Below are 20,577 nucleotides of genomic sequence, written 5' to 3' on the forward strand. Positions count from 1 at the left end.
TTTGCTAAGAGTTATACGGATGGGATACATTTTATGATTGAGTTAGGATCTATCGAATAATGGATTATAAATTTAACTTTTTGGCTATTCATCATTCTTCAAATACAACACACACACACGCTTTTTGTTGCTAAATCATTAATTTTATACTGAATCTAATCAATTATATATCTATATAATTTAATTACTAATCTGGTATGTAACGGAGTTTCTCAGACGCCATGCGATTAACGAATAAACTTGATTAGGTAATGCTAAATTTAGTTTGTCGTGTTATGTTTCTTTTTCGAGAAGTCTCATTTTCCAATTTGTATACTTGTTTCACTTATTCAGTCAATAGCTTACATAAAAGTAAAAAATATGGTCTTTCCAACAAGCCTACTATAAGATTTCTGGTATTTCCAAGTTTCCTGTAAAAAGCTGTCAAAGTTGACTAATTACTAACCTTATATTTAACGGGGTTCCTCAGACGCCATGCGAGTAACGATGCTACGAATGGTCGCGCGAGTAACAAATAAACTTGATTAGGTAATAGTAAATTTAGTTTCTCATTATAATGTTATATTTCTTTTTTGAGAAGTCTCTTTTTGCAATTAGTTTACTTGTTTCATTTATTTAGTCAATGGCTTATATAAGAAAAAAATATGGTCTTTCCAACAAGCCTACTATCAGATTTCTGGTATTTCCAATTTTCTTGCAAAAAGCTGTCAAAGTTGACCAATTACTAACCTTATATTTAACGGAGTTCCTCAGACGCCATGCGAGTAACGATGCTACGAATACTCGCGCGATTAACGAATAAACTTGATTAGGTAATAGTCAATTAGTTTGTCATTTCTTTTTCGAAAAGTCTGATTTTGCAATTAGTTTACTTGTTTCATTTATTTAGTCAATGGTTTATATAAGTAAAAAAATATGATCTTTCCATCAAGCCTACTATCAGATTTCTGGTATTTCCAGTTTTCTTGTAAAAAGCTGTTAAAGTTGACCAATTACTAACCTTACATATAACGGAGTTCCTCAGACGCCATGCGAGTAACGATGCTACGAATGGTCGGGCGAGTAACGAATAAACTTGATTAGGTAATAGTAAATTTAGTTTGTCATTATAGTGTTATGTTTCTTTTTCGAGAAGTCTGATTTTGCAATTAGTTTATTTGTTTCATTTATTTAGTCAATGGCTTATATAAGTAAAAAAAATAAGGTTTCTCCAACTATCCTACTATCAGATTTTTGGTATTTCCAGTTTTCTTGTAAAAAATCTCTTAAAGTTGACCATTTACTAACTTTATATTTAACGGAGTTCCTCAGACGTCATGCGAGTAACGATGCTACGAATACTCGCGCGAGTAACGAATAAAATTGATTAGGTAATAGTAAATTTAGTTTCTCATTATAATGTTATGTTACTTTTCAAGAAGTCTGATTTTGCAATTAGTTTATTTGTTTAATTTATTTAGTCATTGGCTTATATGAGTAAAAAATATGATCTTTCCAACAAGCCTACTATCAGATTTCTGGTATTTCCAATTTTCTTGCAAAAAACTGTCAAAGTTTACCAATTACTAACCTTATATTTAACAGAGTTCCTCAGACGCCATGCGAGTAACTATGCTACGAATGATCGCGCGTGTAACGAATAATATGTTTCTTTTTCGAGAAGTTTGATTTTGCAATTAGTTTACTTATTTCATTTAGTTAGTCAATGGCTTATATAAGTAAAAAATATGGTCTTTCCATCAAGCCAACTGTCAGAATTCTGGACAATTGACATTATATTCATAACAATTGAACTAATGCTCAAAATTTCGAATATTTTTACATCTTCACGATTTCTTTAATTAAGTCAAAAACCTCGAATGCTAATAAAAAGATCCAACAACTTTCCAACGAATCTAATCCGAGATTAGTGGTATTTAACGTTTTTACGTAATCAGCTAAAAAGTCAATTTCCCTTAATTTTTTCTAAAAAAAAATAAGAAAATTAGTTAAAAGCATAAAAATGTGTAAAGAAATGAATAAAATAATTATGAAATATTAAGTAAATCTATGTTTTATAACAATTTTCAAGAGAAAAATTTGTTGTTTATGAATGTTTTGTATGGCTGTCGGTGATCGTGTTTTTAATATTTAGAAATTGCAGTCGAGTATGTATGTTGTTTCTTCTTTTGTTTGTGTTTTGGTTGGTTGATGGATTGCCGTGCTCTGGCAAGGATGGGATGGGATGAAGAAGAAGGAGAAGGGTGCGGATAATCCCAGGTTATATTTCAAGCGGTAGAAATCCACTTAATCGCATTTGTCGACGTCGTCTGGAGGAAACACTGCAAACACGGCTCGACACACTTAACGTTTTAGTTCTGACATTCGAGAAACGAACACCTTTTTGGCTTTTCTTTTCTCTTCTCCTCGTACATACGACCTAGGTGCTCGTACCTCGCTGAAACTGTTGGAAAATCTGAAGGAATGCGGAAGGTCCTCATCCATCATCGCAGGACCTTCGAATCCTGAAGCTTTTAATTATTCATCCAGGCCATACATTACACAAGTTTACTTGTTACTACCAGAGCGACGCTATCGAAGCTCCCATCAAATGGAATGTATTTAGAGCACATATATTACATTCCTAATGCATATATTATGTGTGTTTGCGGTTCTGTGAACGATTTCATAATCAAAAGCGACGCCACCAAATATTTAATCAAAACGTATTTCAAAATTACGAAAGTAGAGTCACTAAAACCACTGTAACATTTAAACTAAACGCCAGATTGACATGAAATTTTGACAGGTGTCGTCTGAAGGTTGGTACTTTGTAAAAATCATATCTCTAACGTAGATAGAGGCGCCATCTATATGTCATCCTACGAACTTACTAAGTGAGGTATTATATAGCAAATAAATAAATATATTCATATTTTATCAATAAAAATTCACAAAAAGTATAGTTTATTAGAAGAATTATATAAAATTATCAATGTTTTTTCATTAATATTACTAAATATAATGATTAGTAAAGTATAAAACAGATTTTTTTTTTCAGTTTTTACATAGATTTTACACTAGAAAAGTTGTTTAACTTTGAAACAAAAACAACATTAAATCATTGCTAATAAAAAATTGGTACGATCTAAAAATGAAGTCTTCTCAATATTAGGAACATTAAAAAAAGCAATAAAATCATCATAATTATATGAAATATCTCTTGATCATCTCTTTTCCAACATTAAGAACTATCATGAAACTATTCTTTCAAAATTTCCGTTGATCATCTCTGTTTCTGTATAAGCAATCATCATGAAATGCATCAAAAATGAACATGAAACAAATTTTTCGAAAATTTCGTTTTATCATGTTTCTGTAGCAAAAATCATCATGAAATGCAAACAACAAAAATACATTAATTATTACATAGAAAATCATCTCAATTATACTCTGTATCAATAATCATCATGAACATTAGCAATAGAGAATGTAATAAAATCATCATAATTATTTGAAATTGCTTTTGATCATCTCTTTTCCTACATCAAAAATGAACATGAAACAAATTTTTCGAAAATTTCGTTTTATCATGTTTCTGTAGCAAAAATCATCATGAAATGCAAGCAACAAAAAATGCATTAATTATTTCATAGAAAATCATCTCAATTATACGAAAATTCTATTCATTACTTTTTTTTCTGTAATAATAATCATCATGAACATTAGCAATAAAGAATGTAATAAAATCATCATAATTATTTGAAATTACTTTTGATCATCTCTTTTCCTACATCAAAAATGAACATGAAACAAATTTTTCGAAAATTACGTTTGATCATGTTTCTGCAGCAGAAATCATCATGAAATCTAAGCAACAAAAATTCATTAATTATTGCATAGAAAATCATCTCAATTATACGAAAATTCTATTGTTTACCCTTTTTTCTGTATTAAAAATAAGAATCATCATGAAAATTAGGTACAAAAATACAATAATTATTGAAAATAAAAATATCATAACTTTTTTATTCTGATATTTTTCCTAATTTTAGATATTATCACCAAACCACTAGAAAATTTGTTTCACTTTTAAAGGAAAACAATACTCGATAAATTATATCGTTTAATTGCTAATAAAACATTGGTATAATCTAATAATGTGGACTATTTTTACATTGTAGACCCTCATTCACAATGAATTATGTTCATTGATAAATATTGTTGAAATTTTAAAAGCTTTACACCGTAAATATATGGACATTATCACCGCAATTCTGTTTGGTAATAACCGTAGCACGCAAATTTCATCCGATATTGAAAATCCATGAAAATCCGTGCACGTGGAACCGCCGAAAATCGAAAAGCGCAGCGAAATGAGACCATTAATATAGATGCGAAATTAATTTACAATTTCGCCCAATTCCGGCTCACAACCATAACAGGTTTGTCGGTACATGAAAATTAAAATGCTATATAAAGCTTTAACAGCTTTTTTTCGTGCATCAGCCTGAAAATTTAGGAAGAAATATATAATAATTATTGTATAGAAAAAATATTACAATTATTCAAAATTTCCATTAATCGTCTCTTTTTTTTACATCAAAAATTACATGTAAATTTAGAAAGTTCCATTAATTATCCTTCTTTCTGCATCAACAATGATCATGAATATTAACTTCAAAATATTCAATAATTATTATACAAAAAATGATCATAATTATTTTCAAATCATCTTATAAATAGAACAACAACAAAATCAATAATTATTATATAAAAAGATCATAATTATTCGAAATTTTCATTGATCATTCCTATTATTACATCAACAATTATCTTTAATATTGAGTAATAAGAAAATCAATATTAACTTATAAAAAATCATCATAATTATAAACAATCATCATAAAACAAATAGAAACAAATTATACAATACAGTCATAAGAATTATTCGATATTTGAATGAATCATCATCAACAATTATCACGAAAATTGAGCAACACAAAATACAATAAGAATCGTACCCCAAATCACAATAATTATTCAAAATTGTTCATCTCTTTTTTTGTATCAACAATCATCCTACAAATAGAACAACAAAATTAATAATTATTATATAAAAAAATGATTATAATTATTTGAAATTTACATTGATCATCCCTTTTCTTACATCAACAATCATCATGAAAATTTAGCAACAATAAATATAATATTAACTTATAGAAAATCATCATAATTATTCCTATTAAACATGCCTTTTGTTGCATAAAAAATCATCAAAAAAAATAGAATAAAATCATCATAACCATTCTATTTTTTGTATTTATCATCACTTTTCCTGCATGGACATTCGTCATGAAAAATAAACAATAAAAATACAATAATTATCATATTGAAAATCATCATAATTATCCAAAATTTCCACTGATGATCGTAAACAGATGTAAACGCCGCATTTAATGTATTTAATCTGGATTACAATCTCTGTTTACCATAGATTTACCATCCATTAGAACGGACGGAATTCAATTATTATTGGGGGAAGCGTCGTCTGTTCGCTCATTGCCAAGATTATTGCATGCATTATTCGCTTATTTTATGTTTTGTATACGACATAACAGACCATTTATATTCGCGATTTTTGTTTCTTTTTTTTTGTTATGTAAATGGGATTTGTATGTTGGAGCTTAGCAAAATAAATGCCAATATTTTTCGGTCGTATTTCGCGGATTAAATGTAGCTGAATTAAAGCTTTCCCTCTCTCAATTTATATATAAAAAAAATGAGTGGGAAAGAGAGAGAATAAAACGGGAGCTTTATTGAGAAACGAATAATTGGCTTCGAATCAAGAAGTTTTCGTTCACAGCCAAAACAAATAGCATATCGTAAATCATGCAACGAGTATTTATTTATTCCAGTAAATTAAGCAGAAATCTTATATAAACTCAATCAAAATTCTTATTTTCTTTTGCAGATAATCTACAGTTTAACTTCAAACATCATTTACTGAAAAATACTTTTTAATACGTATTAAATACCTGCAATATTTAGTTATTTCTTTTACTCGATCGACTTTATTATTAATCACATTTTAAATGATTCAATATGAAACTAATCAAAAAGATACTACAAATTTCTGTAGTTCAATTTTTAATTGGATTTTTCATTAAAGTTATCACTTTTTTTTGTAACAAACAACATAAATCTAATGACTCAATCTCAATAAATAATTTCTGAACTCTTTTATAATCTTCAATATTTGTTTTTAAATATTTCCCCTCTTTGTTCTGACCAATAATTACAAAAAAAAGCGTGACTAGAAGCGATTCATGTGTCGCTGAATTATCTTAATCAACGATCCAAACTACTGCCCATAATTCTACTTCACTCTCTTTTTTTTGATCTAACACGCACTTAAATTTGTTTCCCTACGTTTCATATCAATAAAGTTGTTTTACATTTATATAATCACAGGGAAAGTTCATTTTGAAATTTAGTAATTGAGACTGGAAATGATGACTTTATTCTAATATTTCCGGACAATACAAATAACAAATTAGTAATTATATTTTTTACATTTCCATTTGTTCGCATGAACGTACACAATATTCACATCAACGTACCAGTTCATAAGAACGTACACTTTATAACCAGGTATCACACATATATTTTATTATATACTGATATTGGAAATCATTGGGTTTATTGACTTATCGTGCTTTATTTTAAATCTAGTTTTTGTAAAATTGACATTAATTTGACATCTGCAAATTGACAATTGTGCATAGTAGTTGTTAACCTTAAATTATTAAAGATACACGTCACAAGAATCAACTCTACATTGGTTAACATGGAGACCGATGACAGTGACATTGATTTGACAGCTGAAATTTGTATAACTTCGATACACCTTACCGACATGTATGTCACGTATAGAGAGTGTGGTTGGTAGGTAGCATTAGAAACTCTAAGTTTTTAAGCATGTTGTAATTGAAATGCTGTAGACCATGTACAGTTAAGTTTCGTAGTGAATGTAGACATTGGAAATTGCCCTTCCGCGTAATGTTTGAGTCGTTGAAAAGGAAGGGCGTCGCTCGGTAAATGGCGAGCAAGTTTCGAACGGGTCTCAACAACATTCTGCGATGTTCAGGTTCCATCATTGGATTAAATTAATTACATTTCCAAGCGGCCGTTAATCATACGAAACTCACCCTCCATTCAAATTGTAACAATATCATTGACAAACTTAATTCAAACATTGAGAGTTATATCAGTAATTAATTATTCTAATTATAATAATTTTAAACTGTAAGATAATTATTTTAAAAAAATATGTACGCTAATTGATTGTACGTTAATATGTCTCTTTATTCACAAGAACGTACTTGATATTTATAGTAACTATATTATTGTTAAATGTATTATGATCGGATGGAAAATTCCAATTCATGCATTTTTTTTAGTTGACGTGTTTATTTGTATTTACTTATATAGTCAAAGTTCATACAAACGTACACTTCTATTTGGATTCTGGTATAATATACATATTTCAAATTGAGGCAAACATATAAAAAAGGTCTAAATGTCTAATTGTTCGCACGGGTATACTTACTATTCATACGAACGTACTTGTTGTTCACACAAACGTACACTTTGAATTCGGTGCCTCGATCATAGACATATATAAATTCTGACATACTTACAAAAATTGGTATTCGCGTATCTGTTTGTTCGCTCTAACATACTCAATGTTCATGCAAACGTACACTTTTAATTTGGATTCTGGTATGATGCACCTATTTCAATTTGAGGCAAACATATTAAAAAAGGTTATTATGTCTAATTGTTTGCACGGGCATACTTACTATTCATAAGAACGTACTTGTTGTTCATACAAACGTACATTTTGAATTAGATCCCTGGATCATAAACATATATAAATTCTGACATACTTACAAAAATTGGTATTCGCGTATCTGGTTGTTCGCTCTAACATACTCAATGTTCATACAAACGTACACTTTTAATTTGAATTCTGGTATAATGCACATATTTCAATTTGAGACAAACATATAAAAAAAGGTTATTATGTCTAATTGTTCGCACGAGCATACTTACTATTCATACGAACGTACTTGTTGTTCATACAAACGTACACTTTGAATTAGGTCCCTGGATCATAAACATATATAAATTCTGACATACTTACAAAATTGGTATTTGCGTATCTGTTTGTTCGCTCTAACATACTCAATGTTCATACGAACGTACTCGATACTCGATTTTGACTAAATTTTGTAATATCCTATAAAATAAAGTATAAAGATTAGGTAATTTAAGTTAATAATATGTAAATGTGTTATAAAATATTTCATATATATACAATTTTAGTATCGATTCTAAGGGTTGTTCTACAATATCTTTATGTGCATTCGAACAAAAAAAAGAAATATACGTGTATTTCGATTACCATTCGTCGCACGTATGGATTCTGTTGATATAGGACTTTATGGGCTATATAACTACTTTTTTTAAAGTAGTAACTCCTTCAACTTATATTCCGTTCTGTTTTTGTCCTTTCTTTTTGCTCGTCTTTAGGTGGGCGATGAAATTCTGGCAGTGAATTTGGTGGACGTGACCCGAATGAGTCTGGACGACGTCGTGATCATTATGTCGATACCTCGACGTTTGGTCCTCGCCACGCGCCAACGTAAAGGGAGCAAGGGTGGACAGAACTCGCCCAGCGTCCAACCCAGGGCCGAACACAAACCGCCACCCGTAGTTGTCATCAAGCGTGAGCTGCGCGAAGACGAGATTGATGAACCGGACATGTCTCAACACAGGTACTTGAACTGTATCAACTTGAAAGTATACAATTATATATGTTTGTTGGGATGATTAGTAGGGATACGATGAGGCAAAGACATACCGGCGATGGAAGAGAGATGAGCGAGTCCAGATCAAGGCTTGGTTTAGGTCTGGATAGTCGAGGGCACAGCGGAGGTCAGGATACCAACGGTCTGGAGCTCTTCTACAATTCGAGGGCTTCGGATGCTTGGGGTTACCAACCTCCACCTCCGGTCATCACCGAGCAGCCCAAATCCAACATGCAGCACTTCCAACCCTACGAACGCAGCTACCCGAACACGCTGGAGAGTCTCGCGGAGAAAGTTCACTCCTTCGGATTACCTAACAGGAGGATGAGCGCAGGAAACCAACCCATGCCTCCACGGTAATCTCACTTAACTTATATTTATTTCCAAATATACGTAGTTATAATTAAGATTAATGCATTTTTTTAATAGAAGATACAAACTGTGCTTCTTGAGATTTATTATTAAAAGTTATGATTTCCTTCTATTTGTGTCCAGATTATCATCCCAACAAAGTCCCTCGTCTCATTACTACGTACAGCACACTGGAACCGGATCGCGTCGCATAATGCCCAGATCCGGTTCAGATCAGCATCTTCCGCAAACCGAGTACTCGGATTACAGCAGCATAACTCCTGCTGGTCGTCACAGTCTGCTCAGATCCAGCCTGAAATCCGGATCCACTATGAGCAGGTACAATCAGAGGTACGCGGAGCAGGGATCCGTTGCCGCTCAGCTGGCCCAGGCCAAATATGCCAGCTCAGGTCAATACGCAGGTGGAACGCTGACCAGGAGGAACAGGAGCAGCTTGGACTACTCCAGCGATACAGAAGCAACATGCGGAGGTCGTGCAGGATATTATTATTACAGGTATTATCATTTTCCTAACATATTTAAGTTTTCGTAAACGTACACAATGTTCGTACTCAATGTGGATGTTCGTTCATACGTACATTTTGCTTTTGTGAACTAGGCAATATATACATATTTCAAAATTTCTTCAATCAGATGATGATAACAAGAACCAAATTAAAACAAAAGTGTAAAACACAATCGTCTACTGGTTCGACTCACATTATAGTACGTTCATACGGATATTTGTATGTTACTTTGGAAATTTAGACGTTCTATCGAACGCAGGCCAGCGTTAACTTCACTTATCTACTACCCTTATATATTTAAGCAATGATTTTTTTTATTAGACAAATCTAGTTAACATAAATTCACAATGATTAATTTCGACTGTCATCATTGTACGTTCACACGAATATTTGTACGTTAGTTCGAACAAACAATCGTTATCTAAACATCGTTAAAATAACGTACATTAAGTGGCGCTCACTCAATTCTATGATCCATTTAACCAAGATTATACATACTTTATAACAGTATTATGAACTTTAACGAAAGTAAATTAAAAAATAAGTTTTTACCTTTGAAGAATAACATCCGAAGCGAATTCATTTCTACGATGGAATTTCTATTATTAAAAGATTCGCTACAGTTCGGTCGTAAAACGTTTCCTTTTGCAAGAGCTTCATTTTTCTTTCATTATTTACACTCATCCAAGACTTAATTAATCTTTACGTCCGCTACTATTTTTCCGTCACGATTTCATTAAATCTACATTTACCAAACTGCATGCAACTAAATTACATTTACAGCAATAAATCTTAAATATTTTTCAACGCAATTTCAATGAGACAAATCTTTATTTATTTGTCCACAAAACAAGATTAATTTAAAATGTTAAAAGAAAATTAATTTGTTCTCTTACTTATTATTTTCGTTTACGAATAAAAAATGCAATATTTCCAATAAATAATTAGGAAACTAATTCAATTACTTCAATATAATCAAATTTGATAAAATTACTTCTAACATTTTTTTTTTAGTTTAATTAAAATATTTGTATATTTATACTCAAAATAATGAAATAAAACAATAGTAAATAATGATACAGTTCTCTAGAATTAATTAAATTTCAATTTTCTACTGTTTTCGTTAACAAAATGTGCATAAACAAAAAAAAACACAAACCAAAACAATTATTAAAATTTTATTCAATTCTGATGAAACAATAACAGAAAGAGGTAGAGTTATTTATACAATAACAAATGTTATGTATTTTCCATATAAAAACCAATTATTTATTATCATGTAATAGTAAAATTATTATTTTTTTCTATAAAGTTAAAAAAAACTAATATTTTAATTATTTTCTCTAATTGAATTATTTCGTAAATTTTTGTAATAAAATATATAAAATACAATTGAAACGTTTTTATTACAGATTTTCACATACAAAATAATATTTTCATACAGTTTTCTCTCAATTGTTGTTTTTTTATTTAAAAAGTTAATAAAAGCTAAATAAATCATCATTGCACAATTACGTTGCGTCCGTTTCAATATTGTTTGGAAAAAAAACGCGAACAATATGAAATTAGGAATGCACACGTTTCACACTGAATAAAAAAAAAGTTTTATAATCGTATGGAATTTTATTGAATTGCGGTGTGCATTGGAAATAAAAAATAACGTTTTTAAACTATTAAAATATAACAAATGCAGATCACTGTTTGTGATGTTTAGAATAACAAAAAAAAAATGTAATATTCGTTTGAATGGATACGATTCAACACATGAAATACAATTAATATTATTCGAAATGTTTATTCATTTTATATACAAATTAAAGTGTTTGTTTTTATTTTAAAGCATTATTTACGTAATTTAATGTATTAAGATACGTTTAAATAAACGTTTTTATTTTAATTAATGTGTAATTATTAAAACTGATAATTGAAAGAATTAAAAACATTTAAAAATCGAACATTCAAAAACTATCTAGTTTTCAGTTATTTTGTAAAATTAAAATATTTTATTAGTAATAGAAATAATGAACATAATTTATTGTAGATAAGCAATTGACAAAACGTTTGTTTTTTAATAATTCGAAAAAATATTCTTCAAATCTGACAGCTTATTACAGAAAAACGAGAAACACCATAAATCTAACAGTGGGCTCATTGGAAAGGTGATAGTTTTGTTTTTCATTTGGTCATTTGATGAACTAAGTGACTTTTGTAGTTAACGAATAATTAAACAAAATGTGTAGATATGATTAAATCGTTATATTTAGGTTAATAATAAACATTCCCTAACGGTTGAAAAAAATGACATCAATAGTGAAGTGACATTGACAGTTCTGACAATTACTCAATGTCGTTTAAATAGTTAAACGTCATTCAATAACTGTCTAAATAACTGTAGTATTTACGATATGCATTATATTAAGAGTATTGATGTTTAATTCGACTTACAAGTAGTTAAATAATATATTTGAAAGTAAACGTTTAGGTTTGAATAAAACAAGCAAGTCCTAATCATTAGAACCAATAGAACTGTTAAGAACGAAAAGAGACGGTGTTTGACGGTTAGTTCCTTTTTTTTATTTAATATGTAAACGTTTTATTGGATTAATATTTATCAAATATTAAAAAACAACACAAAATGACGAAAATGATTGAAATTTTATATCTTAATCCGTAACTACTACGGACAAATAAATGAAACACAAGTACTACCTACGGGTCAAAATGACCTGTTTATTAAAAATTATGAAAAAATATTAATTTTTACAACAATCACATATTAATTATTATTATTTAATGAATTTAAAGTCATTAAAAACTGATTTTAATGCTCAAAACAGTGTGGGAATTTTTTTGAGAAAGAATAAAAAATTGGTTGCTTGTCGCTTTTATTTGGACACAAAAAAAACTCTTTTAGATTTAGGAATCCGTTCATTAGGTTGTGCTTCAACAGGTATTTCGATATTTGCAATTTTAAGATCTTTTGGTTACTACTTTTGTTATCAAAGATTACCTTCTCTCCCAATGGCTCCACTGTTGTCACCAAAGATATTTAATATACAATAAAATAACGCCATTGGTTCATTTTTCATACCTGCTTTAGTCTCATTATAGAAATGTATGATATCACTATTTTTGTATTTTCATTCATAGTATTATTATGGGACATACTGGATATCAAAATTACTGATTTTTCCTGTTTTGGTACATGGGAAACCTAACTTATTACAAATTGAAATCCAAATATTGATGATATTTCAAAAACGTATTTGATACAAACTGCTACTAAAAATTGTACTAGATGGTCAATTCCCATAATTAAATTACAATAGAATGGGAATAAAAACAAATATCAGATGGGTCACTCTGACCCATCCGTAGTACTTACGGGATAATTGAATTAAAATAAATATTAATTAAAAATCTAATATCCTAATTTATATTTCTTTCTTATCTAACGCGCAAATTGTATGTCTCATTTATTTAAATTATAAAGTATTAATTGAATATACAATTTTATTACTCCATAAATACACGAAATTATTTATAATTATTATTAACTTCACAAATTACGTACGGTGTGCATGCACCATTATAAAATTCGTTACATAACATGTACGTATAGGTTTAAACATTATACGTACATAACATGTACGTATAGGTTTAAACATTGGTTTCAACGTTGTTTCCACACTAATTTCGACTTGTTCTACAATTTGCAGCAGAAATCAGCCCGCGGCTGCCGTTCCTCACAGCACAATCCCAACACTAGGTAGGACGAATCCGCTCACATCAACGGACATCACGACGAAATTCAATTCCCTTCCAAGGGACACACGCGGCGCAACCAGGTTTGTACATCCAATCAATCGTTTTTATCCTCATCTTCTATTTTCATCAACAATATCAAAAAATAATACTCGAATATGAAAGTATTGAGACTAATTAATTAAATCAACGTGTTTTTCTCTTCTTTTATATTCACCAATAACATAAAGCAAAATATTGGAATATGAAAGTTTGCTACTAATTAATTAAATCAACCTGTTTTTCTCCTCTGAAAATAGTTTCATCAACAAAAAAACCAAAAACAAACATAATAATTAAAAAAAAACAATATATTCGAATATGAAATTATAATTTAAATTGTCACTAATTAATTAAATCCTGTATAGGTTGGCAATGAACAAAAGGTTCGGTGGAAATCTGCTGCAGGACGAGGCGGATGGAAACCTATCCGCACCTGAAATGCCCTCAATAAGACCCAGAGGTATTTTATGCAATTTTATGTTTCCAATCCAATTCTTTGACTTTTATTAACTTTGCTCTTATTTATTTATTTATTGTTGTTATTTCTTTATCATTCAATATTTTGTATTGTTGCTATGCACCATTTCATTCTCATCCGCACGCTAATTACCATAAAACCATAAATCCTCGGACGCTTTGTCCCGCGCTTTGTCTGTGCAAACAACAATCCATTTGTGCATCTTCTCTCTGTATGTCTTCTCTTCATTATTCACCCGACTGAATTCCCTTCAGATGAGTACAGACAATGGCTGAGCCGGACACCGTCAACGTCTGCGATTTACGAACAGATTCGTGCTTCGAGGGACGTTCTGAATCAGCAGAGGGCCGCTAGGTTCACGTACAGCGCGGAGAATATCCATGCTGCCCTCAAGGAAGTGAGTATACAATCTCAAAGAAAACAAACAAAAAAAATAAAGAAAGATGCAAACCAAAAACAAATTAATAATAATAATAACTTGATAACCTTTTGACATGCAATAAAGTAATAAATCTGTAAAATTATAATGAAACAAAGAAAGAAATTTCTTGAATTATTTATTAATGAAACAATTCAATAGTAAATAAACTGTACAAAATCAAAACTTATATTTTAATCGTATGTCAAAGAGTTAATTATTACAATTTCTTTGTTTTTGTTTCATCGTATTTTTTTCTCTCTCTCTCTCTATCTTTTTTTTATTATTCGACTTTTGTCTTTCTGCTTAATGTGAATGAAAACTTGTGTGTCGATGCAGACCGAAGGAAGCTTCTATAGCTCGTACGGCGGAAGGCCCGGGGTCACGGCCACCTTAGATAGGCATTTCACGAGATCTCAGCATCAAACACCCGCTCGCTCATTGTCTACACAACATATCACTTCATCTTCATCCTCAGGTAAAATGGCTTCTATGGTCTCTATGCTTTCGTTTCGTTGCCCAAAAAGCGTCGCTTCGAAACTGATTATTATTATTATTATCGTTACTATTATTATTATTATTGCAACAAATTTTTCTTCTGTCTTTCTGTTCCATTTCTGGTACCGAATTCTTGTTTTGTTCGACACTTCAGTAGCGTTGGCTTCCTCGCGTTCGCCTTCGATGAGGAGGATGAGGCAATTATTAGATTTAGATTCGGTACGCACAGGAGCTCCGAGTCCCGTTCCGACGCCAAGCGGAACACTACCCAGAGGACAGAGGCAACTTGACATAAACCCCGCTGGTAAGTACATCTTCATCATCATCATCATCAGTATTCAACCTTTGTCCAATCTTCGATTTAATCCGAAATGAAAACAGTGTAATCTAATCTAATAAGATAAGTTTTACTAATAATGGTAATCCAATGAAACTGACTAAACTTCATCAGGGCTTAGGGTAATCTCTGAAATTTCTTGAAAATGTTTTAATTAACGTATTACTGTACTTCAAGTTGAGTATAACTCAAAATAACATGCGGTGGACATTGAACATACATTTTGTATGGAAAATTTTAAAAGTATGTGATGAATATTCTAAATATTCATGTTTTTTTTTGCAGAATTTTTGAAGTACAAAGTAGATAAGCCCAGTGTGCCTGGTGGAACTTTGGGCGGTCTATCATCGCTGGGATCGACGTGCGGCTTAGGGTCGACCGAGGAACCGGTGAGTGGATTACTGTGGGTGCATTTGCTGGCAGGAAGAGGATTAAGGGCATCAACCGGGACTTCCACGGCGACGACCCCCGTGACGCCGAGCGGAGGGGCGGCCCCGTCCATAAGCACGGGCGGATCCGCAGGCTTGAGAGATCTCTACTGCGTCCTGGAATGCGACCGGGTGCACAAGGCCCGAACTGTAGTCCGAACAGGAGACCTGGTCTTCGATTGGGACGAGAGCTTCGAGCTGGACCTGGTCTACAACAGGGAGCTGGATCTGTTAATATACTCGTGGGATCCACAGTACAGGCACAAGCTGTGCTACAAGGGCTCCGTGCATCTGGCGTCTCTGCTCAAAGCAGGACCGCTGCATCAGCTAGCTCTGAAGATCGAACCTAGGGGAACTCTGTACCTTCGTCTTCGACATACAGACTCCTTCACCCTGTACAGACGCAGAGGACTTTCGAGCTTGACGTTATCCAGAACGCAACCTCTCTTCGGAGTTGACCTCGAGAATGTGGTCAATCGCGAAGCGAAGACCGGTGGTGTTGCTACAGGTTTAACATCAGCAGCTCAGCAAGTTCCGATCATCATCAGGAGATGCGTGGAGGAGATCGAGCGTCGCGGCTTGGACATCATCGGGTTGTACAGGTTGTGCGGATCGGCGACGAAGAAGAGGATACTTCGTGAAGCCTTCGAGAGGAACAGCCGATCCGTTGATCTTACTCCTGACAACGTCCCCGACATCAACGTGATCACTGGTGTTTTAAAAGACTACCTTCGCGAACTACCCGAACCACTGTTCACCAAATGCCTCTACCAGATGATGGTCGATGCGCTCGGAGTCTGCCTCCCCGACGATCCCGAAGGAAACGCCAAGTTGATGTTCTCCATCCTGGATTGTCTTCCTAGGGCCAACAGGGTAATGATACAGAATCCCTTCAATAAAACAATTACAATAATTTCTTTTTCTCTCTCAGGCCACCCTTATATTCCTTATGGATCATCTGGCCCTGGTGGTCTCAGCTTCCGACAGGAACAAAATGTCCGCACAAAATCTGGCCACGGCCCTTGCCCCAGTCTTGATACTCCATTCGAGCACCGACACGCATTCCGGTGGTAGCCTCAAGCAGACCGACATCGATTACAATCAACCCATTGGCGTTTTGAAGTACCTGCTGCAGATCTGGCCGACGCCGAAGCATCACTCAGGTAAAGTGTTGTTTACTCGCACATCCCAAAAAAAAAAGATATTTCCTCATGAACGATGACCGTTCATGTGATGATGTTTAAGAAATAACTCCGACACATTTTTACATCTCATCCTTCTGGAAATTATATCTACTCACTAGTTACATCATAGTTACACATGTTTATGACACACATTATACATAATGATTGCAGACACATCAAATGATAATTTAAGAACAAAAAAACAACCTGATTATATATAAATTATTATCTAAATTAACAATATACAATTGTCATAATTTGACAGGTTTATAATTAGTTTAATTACAAATTACATATTTCATGATTTAATTATCTGATTAATACTAAATAATAATACCATTCCATACAACTGTTGATCCGATTCAAATATTCCAAAGCACTTTAATAGATTACAAAATTTACAACGTACTTATCCGATTAGTTTAACTGTCAACAAATTGAGGTGTTTGTAATTTGTTTGTTTATTGGTAGTCCCTCGTTTCTTATTGGTGTTTATTGCATGTGTAACGTGATTTAGAGAGGTGCTTCTCCATACTGCTTAATTTATCATTCAATGATGAAGAGAAATTATATACATATATTTCCAACTTTGATAATCGGTCTCCTTACATAATATATCTTGAATAAGTTTCTGTTTTTACTTTTTAGATCTTCGATAGTCTATCTTGTGAATTTTCGATTTATTTCGTCATGTTTATGGCTTCTTCTAATATCTTCATTAATACGACTATTCATTCTTGTGTAAGTTCTTTTAGAAGTTATTATTTTTGATGATTTATGCTTGAGTACTCTTCTATCTTACCAAATTACCTAAATAGTTGATTCTTTAATGAGATGTAGGTATTTCAAGTATGAGAGAAGCATCTGTTTAGAATGATTAGCTAGTGACAGATGGGGTTCTGGGTCGTGTACGATCCGGTTTCCTGTCAGATCCTGTCCGGGTGTATTGATGTGTCGGGGTGTTGTTGGTATTGAGAGGGGGACCTTTCCAGACAGGTCGACGCGGCAGACAACCCGGGCCGCGTGGAGACAATCGCAGTGTGTGTCCTCCGGGGGTGGCGGTGCAGCAGCAACAGCAGCAGGTGGTGGTGGGCCGTCCTCAAGAGCAGTCTCGGCTCTCAGCGGCTCCGTTTCCTCCTCCTCCTCGCTCTCTAGTCTCGGCCCCACGAGGCCCAGTGCCGCCGGTCCCATCACACCAGACACTAGTAAGACATAACGTCGTTGAAGATGAATGCATTTGATGTTGATGATCACACTAATTGATAATCGTTTGCAGGGCCAATCATCAGCAAGCAAAGGTCCTTACCGTCCGCTATCACCGCGGGTCGGGCCGCCTCCGGCATCGTCGGCTACGGCGGTCCAGGGAGGCCTCAAGCCGCGACAGGTGATAGTCTCTTCGCCAGGCTCACCAAGCAGCAGCAGTGACTCCCAATCCGGCTCCGACTCCGTCAAACACTGCCTACCAAGCCGAGTAACCTCGCCGGCCGTTAGGGCCTCGCCCTCATCCATTCGCAACTCACCTACCATCCGCAATTCGCCGTCTTCATCAACGGCCGCGAACGGTTTCCACCACGGTAGTCCGACGTCTACAATCAACTCACCATTACCCAGGAACTCTCCCTCGATAACAAGCTTGAGCAGGGCCAGTCCCTCGATCATGCAGAGCGCCAGGAGCAGTTCCCCTGCCATGCAGGGAAGCTCCGCAGGCCTCGCCGTCACCCTCTCCTCCGGCACCAGCGCCCTCTCGACCCTCTCCGGTCTTCAATCGACCATCTCCAACATCAGCACCACCGCCAACAATCTATACAGCATCAACTACACCCAACCGACGACCTACGCCAGCACCAATCCTTTCCTCACAGGCGCATACCTGAACTACACTCCCGAATCAACTGGTAGCTACTCCAACGACAAGTACGGCTCCAACAGCAAACCGTTCAGCTTCGAACAGAAGGATAACGAGATGAAGCAGTACACCTCCACCTTCGACAGCGGCAAGAAGTACGGCTACAGCGACGCCTACTCCACCCTCAGCAAATCTCCGTACTTAGGCGTCAACTACAACAGCTCGGACAAATACTCGAGCAAGGATAAAGGGTATGACTCTAGCCCGAACGCCACTCCGGGCCTCCTCGGCGTTGAAGAAACACCAACACCTACGAGCAGCATCGAAACAGAGGATAGCAACACCCGTGAAGTCGGCGAGAAGGACGTCGAAGGCGACGGCGAGCTCAGCGATTAGTGATAAATCCTGCTTTAACCCTTATGTAAGTCCCATCATGCAACCCTACTCTCGATCGAGTAACCAACATCACCAACTTTTTCCTTGAAACAAAAGCAAACAACAAAATGTCAAACGAGTTGAACCTCAAGCATACCTTGTAACATCCCTGAAGATCGCGAGAGCAGGCCGAGATCTCTTTTGGAGGTGGGTGGAAAGCACACAATCCTTCTTAAACACTTATTACCGTGGCAGCAATCGAGTATAAAAGACAAACTACGCGGAGAGAGATGTATAAAACATTTAAACACAAACAAATTAAATGGGGGAAATCGTTCCACGTCGGAGTTTCCTGTTTTCGGCCCATTTCATGTCACACACCACATCCATACCAACCATTAAAAAAAATAATGAATGGGACGCAATTTCATTATTGTCAGCTTATTAGTAATCAAACAGTAAAAAGAAATATATTATATATATACAAAGAGATATGAATATTAGGATCATTGTTAACTATTAAATAAATTATAAATGAGAATTATATTATATATAAAACAAAAAATTATATATATATGGAATACGAGTTTAGTTTATAGAAGATGTAATTATTATTATTATTAACCACAGAATGCGGATACAAGAATTGAGTCGAGATGGTTAGGTTATTGTGCGGATGTTTAGGTCATTGTTATGTGTTTGCACAACTGTTTACTTACTATTATTATTTTTGTTTCCGTTTCCGGATTTTCGATGACAATTACAGCAAAAACCCGAATAATAAGTTAAAAAAAAAGAGAAAAAACTTTTTCTTTTATGAATATTAAATTGAATAAAATAATAATACAATATACATATATACGAGTATATATTATATATAAATATGAATATACAAGACATATACATTTACTAATTATTATATTATATATAATCGGTGTTATACTACATTTATATACTAAACTTATTATACATATATATATACATACTTGCTAGAGAGGAGAAACGTTGATCTTGTTGATGAGTGGACTCGATACAAGAGAATCGGTAATGCACAAAGTATAGATGAATATTGGAAGATGCTGGGAGATGTTTTTTTTTTTCTTTCATTATCGGAGAAGCAACCATATATTTGTTAAGTGAACAACACTGCCATTTTTAACTCGTGTAAAAGTTATGAACTAAGGGGAAAGGAAATCCGTATAGGCAGGAGGCGTTTTTCCATTACTTTTGTTTTTCTGTGTGTGGATTTTTTTTGTTGTTGTTTGTTGTTTCCTAGGTAAATTTGAGGAATTCGTCACGTGAATGTGATTTTAACGCTAGTAGCATAAATTGTAAAGTAAATTTAACTAAAAAAATATAATATATATATATGGAAGACAAAAAAAATAATATGCAAGTACTATACATATAGTTTATATACTATAAATAAACGCAATTGAGGAGAAAAGTAATTATCGTAACAATTTTTTTTTT

At 33.5% G+C, this 20,577-nt stretch overlaps 1 protein-coding gene across 6 annotated transcripts in view; it reads left to right on the forward strand.

Moving 5' to 3' along the window:
* LOC108563993 (rho GTPase-activating protein 100F) overlaps nucleotides 1-19,538 on the forward strand; it is a 36,387-nt gene extending 16,849 nt beyond the window's left edge. Inside the window, exons 4-15 of one of the 6 annotated variants that reach the window (XM_017922860.1) lie at nucleotides 8,578-8,822; nucleotides 8,882-9,211; nucleotides 9,351-9,722; nucleotides 13,453-13,581; nucleotides 13,906-14,000; nucleotides 14,273-14,415; nucleotides 14,776-14,914; nucleotides 15,092-15,238; nucleotides 15,557-16,572; nucleotides 16,631-16,862; nucleotides 17,880-18,088; nucleotides 18,160-19,538. In XM_017922860.1, coding sequence (XP_017778349.1) covers nucleotides 8,578-8,822; nucleotides 8,882-9,211; nucleotides 9,351-9,722; nucleotides 13,453-13,581; nucleotides 13,906-14,000; nucleotides 14,273-14,415; nucleotides 14,776-14,914; nucleotides 15,092-15,238; nucleotides 15,557-16,572; nucleotides 16,631-16,862; nucleotides 17,880-18,088; nucleotides 18,160-19,125 — 4,023 coding nt within the window. In that variant the 3' untranslated portion in view covers nucleotides 19,126-19,538. Of the gene's footprint in view, nucleotides 1-8,577; nucleotides 8,823-8,881; nucleotides 9,212-9,350; nucleotides 9,723-13,452; nucleotides 13,582-13,905; nucleotides 14,001-14,272; nucleotides 14,416-14,775; nucleotides 14,915-15,088; nucleotides 15,239-15,556; nucleotides 16,573-16,630; nucleotides 16,863-17,875; nucleotides 18,089-18,159 lie in introns of all 6 variants that reach the window. The other 5 variants (XM_017922859.1, XM_017922858.1, XM_017922862.1 and 2 more) reach the window with 5 other exon arrangements.
* The last annotated feature ends 1,039 nt before the right edge of the window (nucleotides 19,539-20,577 follow it).

This window comes from Nicrophorus vespilloides, unplaced genomic scaffold (genome assembly GCF_001412225.1).
Source record: "Nicrophorus vespilloides isolate i.1.1-1 unplaced genomic scaffold, Nicve_v1.0, whole genome shotgun sequence".
NCBI lineage: Eukaryota > Metazoa > Arthropoda > Insecta > Coleoptera > Silphidae > Nicrophorus > Nicrophorus vespilloides.